Source organism: Cyprinus carpio, chromosome A14, assembly GCF_018340385.1.
Source record: "Cyprinus carpio isolate SPL01 chromosome A14, ASM1834038v1, whole genome shotgun sequence".
Classification (NCBI taxonomy): Eukaryota; Metazoa; Chordata; class Actinopteri; order Cypriniformes; family Cyprinidae; genus Cyprinus; species Cyprinus carpio.
This window is the reverse complement of record NC_056585.1, coordinates 5,117,879-5,132,468: the sequence shown is the minus strand read 5'-3', so window position 1 is coordinate 5,132,468 and position 14,590 is coordinate 5,117,879. Positions and strand designations below refer to the sequence as shown.

The window sequence follows — 14,590 nt, the reverse complement described above, 5'->3', positions numbered from 1 at the left end:
ACTGCACATATAAAATATATAAGACTTTAATAAATTTACAATACCATAGTCCCCTTGAGGAGCACACCCAGCTTCTAGAATATATAAATTTTTTATTTTGTACTTAGTTATTATTGTTGTTGTCGTCAAGTTCTACATTCAGCACAATAATGCACATTTTAAATTTGAACTATTATATATATATATATATTATATATATATATATATATATATATATATATATATATATATATATATTATATATATATACACACATACATATACACATACATATACAGCATACATATATATACATATATACATATACATACATACATATATATACATATATACATACACATATATACATATATATATATATATATATATATATATACATATATATACATATATACATATATACATACATATATATATACACATATATATATATACATATATACACATATATATATATATATACAGATGGGATTTTTGTTGTCTCTAGTAAAGGGAACATTGTTTTTTAACTTTAACATTGCATTGCAGTTTTATATAGGCTAATGGATACGGTTTGTAAGGCTTTTCTCTACACTCCAAATTAAATAGATAAATAAAATGAAATGAATTAAAAGAACTCTTTAAAAATTGGGCACAGTGTATGTAAATTCAATGTGATTCATTTTGAATTTTGCATTGCATTGTGTTTTAGGTTTATTGGAAAACACATGAAAATTAACCATGATTTTATTACACTAACCTTTCAACCATTTATTTGTAGACTTAAACTGTGGGTTAAAAAAATGACAATCAATCCATGGTTACTGCACTTTTACTATAGTAAAACCATTGTTAATGAAAGAGAAAATTAATATCCTGACAAAAAAGCATCAGTACATTTTTTTTTTTTTTCAAGTATAATCATATGCTACAGTTATACAAATATCCTTAAAAATTGATAAACAAAACCATAAAATATTTTAATTCCAAGACGATAATGGACGTTTCTGCTGTGAACATGACTATAAAACATATACGTGCTTCAAAGTAGCTACATGTAGTAATATGAAAGATAATTAACAAAAATAATTAGCACTCGGGGGTGAGTCAAACACAGCCTTATTTTCATTTTTGGGTGAACTAACCCTTTAAGCTGCTGTCACTTTAAGACCGAATGCTCAAATCCAATACGACACACATCTGATTTCCTTCTCAACTGGTTACGCTCAGTTACATAACTGTCACGGTTTACATGAATACTCACAAAGACGGTCATTTTCACATAATTCTGTGTGTATTTGCTCAAGAACGGGTCACTGTCTGAGAGGAGATTTTAACGGTGCACGAGTACCAAGCATCCTCTTGCACTTAAATGGCTTAAAATCACTTGAGTGTTTATACGGACACCTGCAGATTATAAACATTTGTGACGACGATGGGCATTAAAACCCCAGATGCTGAAACACTGATCTCCAGTCAGGAATCATGGAGCTGTTCTGAGAGACTGACAGATACTCACACAGAGTGTGTAGGACTCCTCCTCCATCGGCTCATCCATCATCTGATGCCCATTCACCTGAAACACACACACACAGAAAGAGCACATCAGGCTTTTCACAGCACAGCAGCATCAGACATCCTTAGCTCCTGGTTTCAATTATTTTTTCTTGATTACTCAATTAATTTTTCCCAATAAATCTATCAATAACTTTATGATTAGCTGATTCACTCACTGGTTAACTTACCAATAAATGATAACTGTAACTTCTGCCATTACATTACATTTTCACATTTTTTTTAATTTTCTTTTTTTGAAAAATACTTGATTTACAAATAAATGTAAAAAAAATCCCAACACAAACACAGAAAAAAAAGAAAAAAAAATCAGCCCAACAATGGCCAATACTAATTATAATTGGAAATACACTTCATTTTTCTTATGAAAAAAAAAGAACAAAAAACTTTTTTTTGCCTTTAACATTTCTGTCTAATAATTTATTAGACACTACAGTAATTTATGAGATACAGCTGTAAATAAACATAACAACATGGTGCATAACAACAACGAATAGAAAGATTTAGAAAGATTTGGCGTTCTTGATGCTGTCAAAATAGAAGTCCCAAAAACGTATAAAAAAAAGTCCCACTTATCAGTCATTGGACAATGCCAACAATCACAAAAAAAGAAAAGAAAAAAAAAAGGCAAATATCAGCCAATACATTAGACATTGGGAATATACTGGTTGACCACTTATAGTTATTTTTGCTGAAAACCAAGTTTTTTGATTAATTTCACAATTGTTAATACATAAATAAACAAAGGTAAAAAGTTCTCAAGCTCACTGGATACAAGTAAACAATATAAGTAAGCAATAGGACAAATTAATACAAGAGAACAAAGATGCAAATTAACAGGGCTTTAAGTTTTCCAGGCTGGTCTCTCTACCTGGACTCTCTCTCTGCAACAGAATCGCCATTGTCCAGTAAATCTGTAGGCCACACTAGCATTTTCAAACATTTTCCAGAAGTTTCACATCCACACTGAATCATTGGGAGAGGCTAAATTCACCTCTCCTGCACACGTAAAACCTCACAAACGCTCACTGAGATAACACAGACTGACCAGACATAATAAAGTTCTCACGCTATTCTCAAGGCAGGATCATTTTATTTAGCAAAACACCTGACCGTTCACCGACGCATCCAGGCTGCACTCAATCACCATGTTTGATCTAAACACAACTGCCCTCATGTTTCACCGCAGGACAGCACTGCGATTATAGGGCTGCACGATATATCGTTTCAGCATCGATATTGCGATAGTGTCAGATGGCGATATAGTCATGTGTGATTTAGGTTCTGTCGGTTTAAACTTTCAGCCGATTTTAAACCATTCAAGCACAAGAAGGCACAAGATAGAGCTCAGTTATGAAAGAACCATGAAGTGCTTTGAAGGTGATGAGGAGAATCTTGTATTGAATACGAAAACGAACAGTAGCCAATGAAGTCTGTGTAGGATGGGAGTAATGTAAGAAGATTTCTTTGAAAAAGTGAGAACCCTAGCTCCAGAGTTCTGAATATTGGAGCTTATTTAATGTTATGTTTGTGAGACCATAGAAAAGAGAATTACAGTAGTAGATTCGAGAAGTAATGAAGGCATGAACCAGTGTCTCAGCATCATTGATATTTAAGAAGGGACGCAAGCGAGCGATATTACGGAGGTGAAAGAAGGCAGATTTAGTGAGTGAAGAAATGTGAGGTAGGAAGGAGAGAGAGAGAGAGAGAGAGAGAAGAGAGAGAGAGAGAGAGAGAGATAGAGGAGTCAAAAATTATACTAGGGATGCACGATATTGGTTTTTTGCCGATATCCGATATTTTTCAACTCCTTTTTAGCCGATACCGATATATTTCCTTTTGTTTGGAAACAACACCAAGTCTCTCCTGTGCAGAAATTATAAGCAAAATAAATCTATTTTAAGATTTTACATTTGTAGATGGTCTAAATCAAAAGAAAAATAGAAAAATAAAACATGTTACACATTAATGAATACGTATATAAAATTATTTAAAGAATAACTAAACCCTAAACCAACTTTTTTTAGTTAATGATCTGTAAGAATGGGGCTTTATTAGTGCTTTCATTGATTCGAGTAACTTTTTTGACATTTGAGTATAAAGTGTTTTAATTCTAAAATATATGGTGTAAAAACGTCTGAGTGCTGCCCTCTTCAGGTTGAATGGTGGCTACTGCAATTTATTTTTCCTATTGGATGTATGGGGTGGTACGTGACGTAAGCGGTGGCAGGTGACGTATGCAGTTTCCAGCTCACCACGCCCTTGGTACGAGCTACCACGCCCCTTGGCAGTATAAAACCATCTTGTTCCGTCAAAATCACTGTAGCGGCTGCTTCACTAGCATCGTCGGATGCCGATCGCGATGCGGGAGTTAAGACCGCAGTTTAAGCCAGCGGCTCGAAGTGATATGGCTCAGGCCCTGGCCCTGTGTCCACAGACACCTCGACAGAAAAGTACTCTACTTCAAATGAACGCTCTGTTGCAAAGCTACTTGCGTCACTACAGTCACTCTCCATTTTAGCGACTCTGACAGCAGCTTACAATTAATCCGTCACTGCGCGTCTCAGGTTCACGCCCCACCCGCTCAGCCCCGCCCTCGGTTCGTCCCCTCTATCTCCGCTGTGCTCTGCCCACTTTTCAGCATTTTTCAAATATTGCCAGTTAGAGGTCGACCGATATATCGATCGGCCGATATACCCTTAAATTAACAACTCAAATTTTTGTGATTTTTTATTTCATGTAAGCTATAGCTTCTGACCTTTAAATAAAAAAATACTCATTTTTTTATGGCATCAATTATTGCTTATTTAACCTGAAACACAAGTCTAAATGTTATTTGCACAGGCTATTTTACTTTTAATTTAATTAGAAGTAGGCCAACAGCGCCCCCTACAGATTAAAACTCCTTACAGAACGGGCATTAGGACCCGGGGGAGGTGCTGCCACTGCATGTGCTGTTACTGTTTACTCTATCACACACCGAACACGTCATTCTGTACGTGCTTTCACAGATATCCAAAAGAGTGAATCTAATCATCATTCAGATGAAACTGTGCTTCAAGAATGAGCCACACTGCTGACGTGATCTAATCACTAGCACACCCTGAGCACATGCGAGTTAACTTACTCCTCTTATAGGCAAGACATATCGGCATCATTTTTCATTTCGGGCCGATGACGATATACATTTAAGCCATTATCAGCCGATTCCGGTATCAGTCCGATAATATCCTGCTTCTCTAGATTATACCCAGGTTTTTAACAGTGCTGGAAGGTCGAACCAAGATCCCAGCAATGTTAACATTGTCAGCACAGAAAGGAGCAACATTTTTTGGTGAACCGACAAGTAGTAGATCTTTTTTATCAGTGTTGAGTTTGAGAAAGTTACTGGTCATCCAAGCATTTATATTTTTAATACAAGCTGATATGGAGTTGGTGGGAAAGGGGGAGTTGTGTTGAGAACTGATATAGAGTTTGGTGTCATCTGCATAGCAATGAAGTTGAAGCCGTGATGACGAATAATGTTACCTAAAGGGAGCATATAGATGATGAAGAGTAAAGGCCCAAGAACAGAACCTTGAGGGACACCGTGAGAGACAGAAGCAGTAGAGGACTTAGCCTGGCACAAACCAATGTAATGCTGATGGTCAGATGGGTAAGAACCGAACCAAGATGAGGCAGTTCCAGAAATACCAAGAACAGAGAGCTGCGAGATGAGAATACTGTGAGAGATGGTGTCAAAAGCAGAGAAAAGATCTAACAGAATTAAAATGCTAATGGAGTCTGAGTCAGTGGCCATAAGGAGGTCACTGACAACCTTAAGAAGTGCTGTGAAGAGTGCGAAAACCGGACTGAAAAGGCTATGAGATGACACATGACTGAAGTTGAGCAGCAACAACTTTTTCAAGTAGCTTTGAAAGAAGCAGAAGATTTGAAAGAATTGGTCTGTAATTGGCCATATCAGAAGGGTCAAGTCCAGGTTTCTTTAAGACTGGTGTGACAGCTGCACTTTTTAATTCAAGAGGAACAGCACCAGCTCTGAGAAGTTGAGAATGCGAAGTGAAATAGGCCGTGAAATAACAGGAGCAGCAGGAGCAGGATCAAGATGACAGAAAGATGGATTAGATTTGAGTAGCTCTGAGATATAGGCAGGAGTTGGAGGGTCAAAATCAGTAAAAGTACCAGGTGCAAAATCAGAGGGAAGTCATGTGAGTGGATCGGGGAGTACATTGTTGGAAAGAGATTATATTTGCAATTTGTTTTATTGTGGAAGAAGTGTAAGAATGACTCTGAGATGAAGGTAAACCGATGTGTAACAGTATATTGGTTCACAGCAGTTTAATGTTCCTGTTGCTTTCTGTGTCGTGAATGTTAAGCAACAAACCGGAGAGAAAAATCACTTTTGTAGCTTTAACGCAGATTTAATTTATACAGTGAAGACTATGCAGTGTTATTTTACATTTGATTATTCAACTTCTGTACCTGAATACTGTTAGACTTACCTGAAAAATATAAAGCACTGTTTATTACATTTGTATCTTTGTTTTATTATATTTATCTATACATGTAATTTGTTTGTTATTTTCTATGCTGATTTACTCACCCACAAAATCACCCCAATTTTTTTTTCTTTCTTCTTTTTTCAACTAGAGCTATCCAAGTCATCTGGTGATTTTATTTATTTTTCTGTGTTTATCACAGAAAACGAAATATTGCGATGTGAGTTTTTTTACAATATTGTGCAGCCCTAATTGCGAGTACATTTTCTGTCATCTTTGCAGGACTGAGATATGAAAAGTGTACAAAATAATGTATCTTTAGCTGTGAAAGTGAACGGCACATAACAGACACAACACCGGTATAAACATAGATATCTATTGGTACAATATGCATCCCATGACTAAACTTGCGTCATCGTTTTCACAGTCCACGATACAAAGAGAAAAGGGTTTTCAAATGTATTCACTTTGGAGAGCGTTTTCAAAAAGATTTCTTGTTGTTGACAGAAACACTATCTCAGTGTGGACAGAAGGCCAAAACGGAGAGAAAAATATGCACTTTCAAACAAAAACATATTTGTTTGTTTGTATTTAAGCCATGTCAGCTTCTGTGGTGAGAAACATTTATGACTAAATTATATCAGGTTTTTACTATTTATTTTCGCTAAAAACTCTAAAACTGTATTCGGCTTAACTTTGTTAAAAATCTCTTCAAGAGTTAACTGAATAAAAAAAAAAAACTTTTCTCACGGGGTTAAAACCAGCACAATCTAATATAAAGGGTTATGGCAGAGAGAATGTTGGAGGATCTTCTAGTATTAAAAACTTGTGTGCATTTCTGTGGACAAGGCCTTAGTTAAGGTGATCAGATTTCTGAAACGAAAACATTTCCTAGTTCAGTCGTCAAAATGTCATTGAAATCTAATTTGTGATTATCTACAAATTAAAAAACGGGGACAGTATATTTGTACATGTTTTTGTTTTTTTAATTGTGGTTTCCATTTATTAATAGGCCTTTCATAATTAACAATTACAATGATGTTTGAGGATCAAACTTACCCTAGTTTATTAATAGGCCTACAATTCACCAAAAATTACACTATGAAAAGTGAAAAGTAAATATTAACTATTGCATTTAAACAGATCAAAATAGGATTAACAAACTTAATTACAAAAACACATTAAATAAAATGATAAATATGAGATCATTTGATTGTATGACTGTATTTAACAAATATTTTTTAACATTTTCTGATAATGTGCACACAAACAATTTTACAATATAATGGTTTTAACATGTATAGTTAGTATGTGACTACCTTGAAACCAATAACGGTGTCTCTTTTGATAATTGATGATAATAGCCCTCCAGGTTCTTCATGGCTACAGTAGCTCGCAGCGCCTCTGCTGGTGAAAGTAATAGTAGTTTTGAACATGCTGTAAAACAAGGACATTTCTGGGGACAGCTCCAGTCTTGGACAGGACACCAAAAACCGGGACTGTCCCCAGAAAATGGGGACGTCTGGTCACCCTAGCCTTAGTTTACCTGTCCAGCCTTGTGTGTGTTTGTATGATTCGGGCAGTGCGATTAATCAAAATTATCATAAAATCATGATTTGAGCATGCAAGATTTCTAAACCACTTTATAGCATGATTTTCCGCGCTGAATTAAAGTGACAGCGCATTGTTTGCGGTAAAAATTAACATAGATTGACACGGAAATGTAGTAATTACACCATAAATGCATATAATTAAAGTCTACTGTTTCACAGTAAACACATGGCTTTTTGGCTAGATTTAAAACAAGGGAAAGTGCACTTTTAGATAAACAACGCAATAATAGATGGCACTTGTGGAGATAGGAAAACAAAGTTATATTTACTGAGTTTAAACGTGAATATGTCTATGAAAGATTGTATTACTGTACTGTGTTAAAAGAGAATCACAATGCTGAAAAAGCATTTTCAGAAACAATGTTTGGATTTGAATCAAAATAATGGATAAATGTTGTGTTTTGGTAAACAGCTGCGGATCAGGAGCGTCCTGTGTGAAAGCAAAATGAGTCTGTGTTGCTTCTGCACCACATACACATACTGTATATACGCATTGCGAACGGAGTACCTGAACTTGGCGCAACAAATCTATTTCAACATCTGAGGCAACGCCACAAAGAGCTCTATAGCCTATGCATGGCAAAAAAAAATCCCTGGACACTGGATTTATTTTTATTTTTTTGCCATATGTCTGGTCTAGAGACATTTTGTTACACCTTTACTTAGTGATTATTTTGCTTTTAAAACAAATACAATTCATAAAAAACAAGTGTGTGTGCACTTTGGATGGGTTAAATGCAGAGCACTAATTCCGTGTCTGGAATTAAGTTTCAAATTCACACTGAATTCATTTATGACTGTAAAGCATGTCTATCTGAGTCAAAATCGTGATTAAAATCAAAATCGCTAAATTGATCAAAGATATCGCGATATGTTTTTTTGTCCATATCGCACAGCCCTTAATCAGATTCTCTTCATGGAATGACAAAGATACATTCATACACAATATGATTTGACAAATCTTAACTAAAGCTAAAGCTTACAAGAAAAAAAAAATGGCACAAACATGACATTTGTAAATTAAATAATTTTAAATATACAGATTTATTCATTATGTGTAATAATAAAAAAAACATTTTCAAACAGATTATGAAAACTTAGGTTACAAATGCCTCTGAGGAAAAAACAGCACTGATTGATTATATTATTATTTTCAAAGCTTTCACTGTACTCTCCTTATAAAAAGAACTTTAATAGTATTTATTTAGTTCTGACAAGTAAGTTTTTGCTTAAAACTAACCAAAATTAAAAATAATTTGTTTATAGCCTTATCTCGCAACAGAAGAAACTTGGTGTTGTTTCCAAACAAAAGCAAATATATATATAAATATATATATTTTTTTGATACAGCTTTAGCAATAAGTAGTAAAAAAAAATGGGAACCATTCATCAATTAAAAAAATAAATAAATAAATAAAAATAAAATGCATATTTGTCTTATTTAAAACTTTAAAAATGTCCCAGAAATCAAGGAAGCAAATCCATTCTGGTTCTCAAATCTAACTGGTTGAGAACCATGGGATACTGTACTGGTATCGCTACAGGAACACCCTTTCACCGACTGTATCACTCCGCTTCCCGTATTTCTCACAGCGAGTGTGATGGCGGACACCCAAAAAAAAAATATATTGTGTCACGGAATGTAGTTTTAAGAGTTTTTTTAGGTGAGAATGTACTTGTTTAGAGTTCAAATATGTGGTTTATTAATAAAGATAATGTCTATTTGAAAATTTGCTTCAGTGTTTTTGGAGACGTGAGCTCCAGGGCGTCAGCGGCCGTTCAGCGCTCATGAACCCGACAAGAGCAGCCTCACCTCGGCCAGATCTTCTGGAATTTGCCGCAGGCTCTGATGTCTCTATAGTGGTTAAACATGAGATGTAACTCGTTTTAGGTAATTCTAACGGACAGTCTTTGGTCTCATTTAGCAAAATCTCATCACGTTATATTTTGTACACATTATACAACTTCAATGCTGTATATTAGAGTGCTGTCTTTGTACTTTTGATAGAATTGCCTAGCAACTTTTAGGATGGCTGCTGCTGCTGTTGTTTATTATTCAATAAATACTAGGGTAACCGTACCTATTAAGCTGACCAAAGTTTACATTGAGACATTTTTAGTGCACAAGATATTTTTTAAGGTACAAATTCAATCACAAAAAAAAAAAAACACACACAAAAAAAAAAAATACAGAACACTACAATCAAACAATAAGGCACTCAGTTTGACCAGTTAAATATTCATAATGAAGTGTCATTTAAGCACATTGCACATTGCAACATCTAGTCTAGTCCACGTTCAGCTAAGTAACACAAAAATCAAATAATAAAACAAACCAATAAAACATGTCACTCATGGGGATGAACACAGAAACTAGCCTCAATATGAAGCCTCTTATTAAATGGATGTCAACTTATCTATAGTCTCTTAAGCCTGGAATACACTACAAAATCTATTGTTCTGGTTTCCACTGATTTACAGTCTGGTGAAGCTCAGAGCCAGTCTGCAGATTTGAGTCGACTGATTCCATAGAAAACCAATTAACTTAACTTAAACTGACAACCATCAGTTTATAATTAAAGAATGTTTATGAAGTATTTATATAGACGTTCAATGTGGAAGAGCTTAAAGAGAGCACACTGACCTTAACTGGAGCAGCAACAACTTTTAATAAATTACATGTAATATTTATTAAAATTACAAGATTTTGTTAATTAAATAATCTAGGTCTTGTATTAAGTTCATACATATTTTATTATGAACAACTATTATTAACAGTATCTATGAAATTATACTTTTTCTTATTGATATCACACTGAAGCGGTGTGATTTTCATAGTAGTGCACCCTTTAAGCTCACCTTACAGTAGTATGAAATCTTAAAAAATAACAGCACTGTAAAACCACAAACCAGCAATAAACTGTACATTTATAATATTATGGATTTAAAAGCACAAGCCAGTAATGCCTGAAGTAATACAGTATATTAGCATAGCGCACAATCTCATACAGCTAGTCAGCTAACTGTGTTCCGTAGCATCTGTGCTATGTTGCTAAAACTATCTTTTGGATCTAACTGTAATTATTTCCCACATCCAAGCTCCAGGTTATAATATGCAAAAGTCTAAACATTAATCTTTTAATTTTAATTTAATTAAAAGGCTTAAATATCTAAAAACTGCACATTTTTAAGGGGCTCCTCTTTTTGTGAAAGCCATTTCAGACAGCATTTTAATTTGAACGAGCACCTCATGACTACACCACGTTATGTGCAAGAAGCTGCAAAAGACACAGGCGCAAGTGGAATGTACAAAACAGGGTGACATTCATTTTTAAGTAAATATAATGGGCGATATATTGCATCAGCAAAAAAATTATTGAGGTCATGTACATGTATTGTGCAATAAGTCGATATAGTGATTATTGCGACAGGCCTACTCATATATATTTTTTTATTCGGTTACAAAATTACTGTAAGTTAAATCCAAAAAATAAGACTGATTATTATTGACTAGCACCATGACTATATAGAGTATTACAGCTGGCCCAAACCCTACATTGTTAATTGCACCATGCTGAACAGTGCTGAAGTTGAAATGCAACTGTAAATGTGATTTATGCACTTTAAGATATCGGCATCAGTCATCAACAACACACCGCTCGACCAGAATCCAATGCTTTACAGCAGACACTGACAGATATTAACAGACCGAACACAAAGCACAGTCAGTGTCACATAACTATGAATAATAATGAAGCAGAAATCATGTGTGCATGGATACTTCAATAAGAGCAACACTAAAACCACTGCACTAACACACACAGCAGTTCCTGAGACCTGATTCCTGCATCCTACTGTTCAAAACACAGACCTGCTCAATGAAAACACTTCTACGGTTTAACTATTCACTTTAAACTACTGCACTATTTACAGCGCGCATTGATCTGAAAACAGACAGAAAGATGACAGGCGGATGAAACGGTAATATCTTTAGTCTGACTGCGAGTACAGGTTGGTGTTGACAGCTCAATCAGTGTGTAACTAACGGTAGCAGATATTAATTAGCGGCGTAAGAGAGTTTTCACTGAGGTCCGCTGCGTGCGTGACTCATAAGGTGAGTCCGATGGACAAGCGCAGGCTAATCAAACCCCTAACTGCAGTTATCACACCTCATACAGCACTCACATGCCCGCGCGTCGTCACTGACGCGAGCCTCGTTTGCTGTACTGTTGTGAAGGATTCATGATCAGCACATGCTAACAGCTCGAGCTAACGCTCCCGTCACCGAAAACACGCAGAGTTGTCGTTAACGTCACCGTTAATCAATAGCGGCCGGTGAACGCGACCATACACGCGACATACCTCACTGCTGACGCTCTGCACCTCCATTTTGCGCGAGGACTCCTGCGCGGGGCCAAAGGATAGCATGTGGTTAAACTAGAGGCTTATTCCGCGGGGCATTTCTGCGTCGTGTGTGACCGTTGAATGCGCGTGTGAGTCAGGTGACCGGGCGACTGGCCGCTCCGCTCAAATATGGCCGTCTGTGTCCGCGCGAGCTGAAGACGCCAGCGCTGACGTCACGGTGACGCACCCGGCGGAGGATTTCCCCTGCGAAGGGAGCCCAGTCCTTTTAAACACCATCCCAAACACTGGAAGTGAGGACTGGGCTCGCGATTAAAGCGTTAGTTCACCCACGTTATGTGGAAACAGAAAATACTATGGAAGTCAATGGGGACCAAAAACTGTTCGGTTACCTAAATATCATCAGAAAAAAGAAACTAAAACACAATTAAAACATCTTGAGAACTATCAAATTAAAAAAAAATAAAATTATATGTTAAACCAACCACAAAAATTAAATTTAAACGATATGTTATTGCAGGCACAAACATTGTGTTTAACCATATAATAGGATACTCCAAATGGTTATGCCAGTTAAGAAGCCCAATGCAAGGGTTTTTATTTATGTGTGTGTGTGTGTGTGTGTGTGTGTGTCTCTGTCAAGGACTGACCAGGGACAGTGGTCCTTTGGTTCATCTTCTGTGTTGACAAAAGACTAAACCCAATCACCATGCACCATAGACGAACCCCCTATAAACTGCTTAACGGAGGCCAGGGACAGCTGCAGAGTAACTGATTTCACGATTAACCACGCTTTAAAACACCACGGTTAATTACTCGTGAGGCTCCGCTACACCGAGGCTGTTTCTCAATCGATCTGGACAGTCTTGCGCACTTACTTCCTGTTTCGCGCATGCACTCTCAAGTGGCCAAGACCACAAGTGTGGGTATTTGGACAAGGCATAAATCAGCCTTTAAGCGATCTTGCGTCCTTGTGCTCTCGCTCTACGTCATCATTAACCATCGAAGTTCAATTCCAACACTGTATCTCAACTCGCCTACTTATACTATGCCCTAAAAGTGTGTATTCTTTTGTGAAGAAAAAATATATACTTGAGTATGTAGCAGAAATGTAGGCAAGCTTGGGACATACTACTTCATCATAACTGTGTCTTTAAGGGACGCTCTGTTGCTTAGTTATGTGCATCCTGTCACCATTTAAACTGCACTGTCAATCATCTTGTTATTATCCATATTTCCTTTAAATTAATTTCCTGCCATATTGGAGAGAAATGAAGAGGCACGTTGATCTGCCGGTCACTGGTCTTTTATGCTGAGAACTCAATGTGTTGTGGGCAATATTAGCCGTTAGAGTATGCACGGATCTGCACTTATGTGAATTGGGATGCAGCACAATACTCAAGAACACAAGTACAGGGAATGCATGAAAGTGCCTGGATGAGTTCTTGATACTGAAGCTGCATCGAATGCAGACTTTAAAGGGGTCATATTATGATTTTTTAAAGATCATTATTTTGTGCATTTGGTGTAACAGAATATGTTGACATGCTTTAATGTTCAAATACTGTACATTATTTTAGGTCCGCTATGTCGTTTTTTACAAAGTCCCTCCTTCTGACCAGTGCAGTCTGCTCTGATTGGCCAACTGACACAGTGCATTGTGATTGGCCGAACACTGCAAACACTCGTCGGAAATGTAACACCCCTTTCCATAATCACGAGCTTCATCTTTCAAAATAAATGTAAAGACAGTTAATAATGTCCTTATTTTTACCATCAGTTCAAGTCTGAAAGAGGAACAGAGTCAGTGACAGACACAGTGATGAAGCTCCTGTGTGTTTGCAGTACACAAGCCACGGACTCCACTGTGTGACCCTGTCTCTCTCTCACAAACACGCGCGCACACACATACACGACGCACAAAACTCCACATTTGAACAGTCTATGGCAAATACTTAAACTAATAACAAAACACACTTACAGTAGCTGATTCAGAAGCGCCAGATTGTCGTAGCAAAGTCAGAATGACCTCCTCTCTTGGGTTCACGAAACGGTCGTCCATAAAATGCATTGCTGTTCTGTTGTAAGTAATCTTAGAGTCCTAAATGCATCTACTTTCAGAAGGCCAAATAAAGTGCTTTTGCTTTCTCCTAGATACACACACACATCTCCCTGACATGGCTGCTTCAACACTAACTGTGTGACTGAAACCACACCTTCTTTCCTTGTGTGAACATTTGGGCAGCATTACACAAATCTTCCCACATCGTGACGTAGAGATGTGGAGGCGTGTTAGAACGAGCCGTTTTAGAGGGGTGTGGCATAGTCTTAACTTTGATAAAGAATATCTCTTTGGATTTGAGACTTAAGTCTTTCCAACTTCAGGGATCTTATCTATGCACAATCAGACCTGTCAGACTGCGGCGGCAGTGGCGTGGATTCTGTGGGTACGGAGTGGGCGTGGTCAACCTGTGACTTCAGTCGAGAGTGACCAATAGAAAAAGGCCTTTCATCCTGATGGGAAGAGACTGTCCACTGAGAGACAGCTTCACTCACAAACAA

The 14,590-nt window shown here is 36.8% G+C and overlaps 1 protein-coding gene across 1 annotated transcript in view; it reads right to left on the bottom strand.

Annotated features, from left to right (window-relative positions):
- Positions 1 to 12,249, bottom strand: part of LOC109056862 (ribosomal protein S6 kinase alpha-6-like) — a 34,278-nt gene extending 22,029 nt beyond the window's left edge. Inside the window, exons 1-2 of the mRNA XM_042769740.1 lie at positions 12,029 to 12,249; positions 1,499 to 1,555 (exon numbers count right to left, since the gene is read on the bottom strand). Of these exons, the coding sequence (XP_042625674.1) occupies positions 1,499 to 1,555; positions 12,029 to 12,094 (123 nt within the window). The 5' untranslated portion in view covers positions 12,095 to 12,249. The remainder of the gene's footprint in view (positions 1 to 1,498; positions 1,556 to 12,028) is intronic.
- Positions 12,250 to 14,590: the final 2,341 nt, after the last annotated feature.